A 4,710-nucleotide genomic window follows, 5' to 3' on the forward strand; every position below is an offset into this window, starting at 1 on the left:
AGTCAAGTTCTTGTTTTGATTATTTGCCACATTACTTGTACATACTAGAGTGCGTGTAGTTGTGATATAAACGTTCCTCTAATATTTTGTAACACACTGCAGGGCGTGTCAATGGTGCGCTTTCAAGGTATAAACGCAGAGACTATACGATGCACAACTATCCCAAACCTTATGGCCAACCTTTGAAAAAAGAAAATGTGACAAGAGAGATAAAAAGAAGCTAGGTAATCAATAAAACCACCCTGAACAAAACATTAATTTCTCAGAACAACAAAGTACTACAATTATACATAATTAAAGTTAGAATTGTAACACTCTTAATACGCTTCCATTCGATGAGGAACAGGGGTCTTGATGACATGTAATATCTGGATCACTTCCGCCATCGAAGGCCTGCTCGAAGGTATCTGAGAAGTGCATACCAATGCCAGTTTAAGAACCGGCAAAACCTCTTCTTCCGGATACCGCCCCATGCTCTCATCAACACATTCTAGAACATTCCCTTCTTCTAGCATCATCTTAACTTGCTCCTCAAGTATCAACACATTGTCGTCTCCATACTCAACTGGCCGTCTACCCGTAACAACCTCAAGAATCAAGACCCCGAAGCCATAAACGTCACATTTCTCATTGACGCGTAAGCTTTGACAAGCTAACTCTGGAGCCACATATCCTAATGCACTTTGAAACCGGTTGCTCATTACTTGCTTGTCAAGTTTCGCCACGATTCTAGTCAAACCATAATCCGATATTTTCGGATTGAAGTCATCGTCTAGAAGAATGTTACTAGGTTTGAGATTGTAATGAACGATAGGCGGGCGGAACGAATGGTGCAAGTGGGCCAGACCCTTTGCTGTCCCTAGCAAGATCTTGAACCGCTTCGTCCACGAAAGAGGTTGACTCGACGTTGACCATTCATGTAGCTTGGCTTGCAAGCTACCATTAGGCGCGTAATCCGTCACTAGAAGCTGCAAGCTAGGAGTCCAGTAATATCCTTTCACCGACACGAGATTCGGATGTCTTGCTTTCCCTAAAACTCGAACCTCTCGATCGAAATCTTCCGGATACTGAATCATGTTCGATACAACAAGGCTTTTGATTGCAAGATCTCTACCCTCTTCGCCTAACGAAGCCTTGTAAACATTTCCAAAAACACCCTTCCCGATCTCAGCTGCCTTGTGTAGCAATGTTTCCGGGTTAGCAACCCAACCAGGGGCAATCTTGGAATCAAACCAAACAAGCTTCCCGATCGTTAGGCTGCGTGTAGAGCGAGATGAGCTCGAGCAACTCTCAAGCGCGTTACCAACAAACTGCAGCCGTTTTCTTGCTGAAATGTTGAGTAAGCTTATCACCAGCACACCAATGGAGATCAAAACAGCCGCTAAAATAGCGATTATAACCGACGTACTAAGAAACTTATGATGCTTAGAACCTTTCGAAGATTTCGTTCCCCCTTCATGATTTCCCATTTGATTCGCGTATGAAAACGGGTCAAGAACTAAAGGCTTTGGGACATCCATTTTACATGGTCCTTTTAGAAATGGTGAGCAAATGCCCATATTACCCTCTAAAGAACTTGCCTGTAAGCTTGGAAATATGCCTCTATCGGGAAGCCTTCCTTGTAGTCGGTTGTAGGATATGTTTACCGCTAACAGGTTTTCTAATTCGCCTAGCTCTTGTGGTATCTCGCCACTTAGCTGGTTCGAATCTAGTTTGAGAATCTTGAGTTTTTTCAGACGTGACATTGATCTTGGAATAAATCCCCGGAAATCGTTGTGGGACATGCTCCTGCGTATATCACAAATTTATGCTCAAGTTAGGCTTTTGGTCTCAATATGTATGGAAGTTTCATCAGATTTACTTATTTACGGGTCAAAACAGGTCAAACGGGTAAAAAAGTGTATTGGTAGTGCATACAGTCTCCTAAATCGTGTTATTCATAAGATTCGACTATATTCTATCGTTTTTGTAATCATATTTAACAAACTAACTACTTTTTAATTAAGTTAAAAGAGTAAATTCCCATTTTCGTCCCTCCCTGAGGTTTGGCCACTTTTGCGACTTTCATCAAAAGGTTTGTTTTTCTGCATTTGGGTCCTCGTGGTTTCAAAATCTTGTCATTTTCGTCCCTGAGGGCCAAACTTTAGGGACGAAAATCGCAAGCTTTTGAAACCACGAGAACCCAGATGCGAAAAAACAAACATTTGGATGAAAGTCGCAAAAGTAGCCAAAACTCAGGGACGAAAATTACAATTTACTCAAAAAATGTGTTGGGTCAACCAAAATGTGTGTATTTCGACCCACGTAGTAGAAGTGACCCGTTTTGACCTGTTACTCAACCCGCCCATGTTTTACCACCTCTAGTTTTAAAGATGCTACAGGAAGACTTACAGCAAGTAGAGGGATGAACACTTCCCGATCTCTTCAGGTATCGTTCCCGTTAAATCATTTCCATCGAGTTGCAAAATTTGTAGGCTTCCAGAGTCGCATATATCAGCGGGGAGTGACCCATGAAACGCTCCATTTCGTAGATCCAACACCGTTAGATTCTCAAAATACCCAAGCTTCAGGGGCATTCTTGTCTCAAAATTATTCCATGACAAGTTCAAGTATCTCAACTTGGACAAAAGTCCCATTTCAGCCGGAATGTCACCCGTTAGCCCGTTTGCAGACAGATCCATAGACTCAAGAGTCTCAAAAAGCCGACTAGAACCAGGAGGGACCGAACCGGTCAACTGGTTCCTCGAAAGATCAATCTGGCTCAACCCGAGCTCAAACATACCCTCGGGTATGCTACCATTGAATCTATTCCCTCTTAACCGAACCACAGAGAGCTTACTCGAGTAGATCAACGACTTAGGAATATTCCCACTTATGTTGTTACCCGAAAGACTCATGTAAGTGAGTACCCCTAAACCCCCAACTGACTCCGGGAGTGTTCCGGTCAACCCATTGCCCGAAACATCCAAGTATTCCAAACCGTTTAGTTCCCCGATCCATTCAGGAAAATCGCCGGTTAATACATTATTCGCTAGATTTAAATAAGTTAGAGACGAAAGACCCTGAATAGATACTGGAACTGATTCTGTAAACAGATTATTACTCAAATCTAACTTCCTTAAATGTGAGCATAATCCTAAATCAGAAGGCAAACCACCTGAGAAATGATTCCCTTGTAGGAAAAGCTCTTTCAAGTAATGCAAGTTTGATACGCCATCTGGTACACGACCCGTTAATGTGTTATGCGAAAGATCCAACGTTCTGATCCGGGTCAACAACCAAAGACCCGCAGCGAAGTTGGGACTACCAGAAAACCGGTTTTTGGAAAGATTAAGATGGTTAAGAGTGGTACATTGAGAAACCGAGTTAGGAATTGGCCCGTTAATGTTATTTCCGGACAACGAAAGTACTCGAAGAGACGAACAGCTTAAGAAAAACTCATCAGGAACCGGGCCAGATAATGAGTTTTTCGACAAATCAAGAAACTTTAACCTCCTAGAGTTGGTTAAAAAAGGCGGGATGTTACCAGAAAGCCCGTTACGCGAAAGATTAACGCTTTCCAGATTGTTTAGTAATGACAACTGAAGGTTAAGGCTTCCTGTAAAGTTGTTATGAGCTAGATTTAGTACCTGGAGGTTTTGAACCTTTTCGAGGCCTCTACCGATCTTTCCGGAGAGATTTAAGCCGATTAACGACAGCTCGGTGACTCTTCCGGTTGCCGGATTACATGTTATGAACTTCCAAGAACATGGGGAGATGTCATCTTGATTCCATGATGATAGATGTGATGATGAGTCAATAATGTCTGCTTTGAATGCTATAAGTCCTATAACATCATCATCATTATTATCATTACTACCATCATGATCAATGCCTTTGCAAGATCTCAATGAAGACACTGAGATTAATGCAAAAATGAAAAATTGAAGATAGCCCATTTAAGTTTTGTTCTTGAAAGTTACATGGAAGAGATGGGACTGAAGGTGTTAGTGAGTGTGTGTGATTATTATTTATGAATATGGAACAGGAAAGTGACAATAGAGCCAATTAGCAAACTGTGCAAAAATATAAATAAAATAAGATATGGGTAATGGGTCCCACTTGACCCACATGCATTTACTTTGGTGACATGAGTTTTTTTGTTTCTTGTTTCATCTTTACATTTGTGTGTTTTTCCTAAGTTTTAGTATCATCATTGGGGTTAGCAAATAAAGTGAAACATCCTGTTTAAATTGTACCTTTTGCATTATATCTTTTACCTCACTGTTTACTATGGAAGTTTCAAGAATCACAGTGTATATGCATATCTCAGCGAATCAATTGAAATAAAAAAAAAAAAAAAATCAAGAAAACCCTCATTTTCCAAGATAAAAGAGCTTATTAGTGTTAAAAGGGTCATGTTCTCGAGTTGACAGATTGAACGGATATGAACCGAAAAATTTACAAAAATCTGGACACAACACAACCCATTTAACAAAAAATAAACATATTTATTTTTGAAATAATGGATTTTAATAATCCCAACTATTAGCCAGTGGCAGTCCCACGTTTTAACATACTGTAAACCAATAGACCTTTACTAACAAAAAAAGAAAAGAGGACAAAAAGAAAATCAAGTTCTGTTAATAAATGTTCAGTGATGTGCAATATGTGAAAAGGTGAGACCACACTGGTTATTTTAGAAGTTGAGACCGTTGTCGGCCAACAGCT

General features: G+C 40.5%; 1 protein-coding gene across 1 annotated transcript; it reads right to left on the minus strand.

Moving 5' to 3' along the window:
• Positions 1–210: 210 nt before the first annotated feature.
• Positions 211–4,008, minus strand: LOC110876143 (probably inactive leucine-rich repeat receptor-like protein kinase At3g28040). The gene is made up of 2 exons (XM_022124323.2): positions 2,392–4,008; positions 211–1,788 (listed from the first exon to the last, which is right to left on the minus strand). The coding sequence occupies exons 1-2, from the start codon at positions 3,936–3,938 to the stop codon at positions 318–320; spliced, it is 3,018 nt and encodes a 1,005-aa protein (XP_021980015.1). The 5' UTR covers positions 3,939–4,008; the 3' UTR covers positions 211–317.
• Positions 4,009–4,710: the final 702 nt, after the last annotated feature.

Source organism: Helianthus annuus, chromosome 1 (genome assembly GCF_002127325.2).
Source record: "Helianthus annuus cultivar XRQ/B chromosome 1, HanXRQr2.0-SUNRISE, whole genome shotgun sequence".
In the NCBI taxonomy this organism is placed as follows: domain Eukaryota; kingdom Viridiplantae; phylum Streptophyta; class Magnoliopsida; order Asterales; family Asteraceae; genus Helianthus; species Helianthus annuus.

Bases quoted from the DNA above. Each gene is read 5' to 3' on its own strand.
- LOC110876143 (XM_022124323.2), bottom strand. From the start codon at position 3,938: ATGGGCTATCTTCAATTTTTCATTTTTGCATTAATCTCAGTGTCTTCA. The intron at 1,789-2,391 runs GTAAGTCTTCCT...TGATATACGCAG, and splicing joins TGTTCATCCCTCTACTTGCT to GAGCATGTCCCACAACGATT.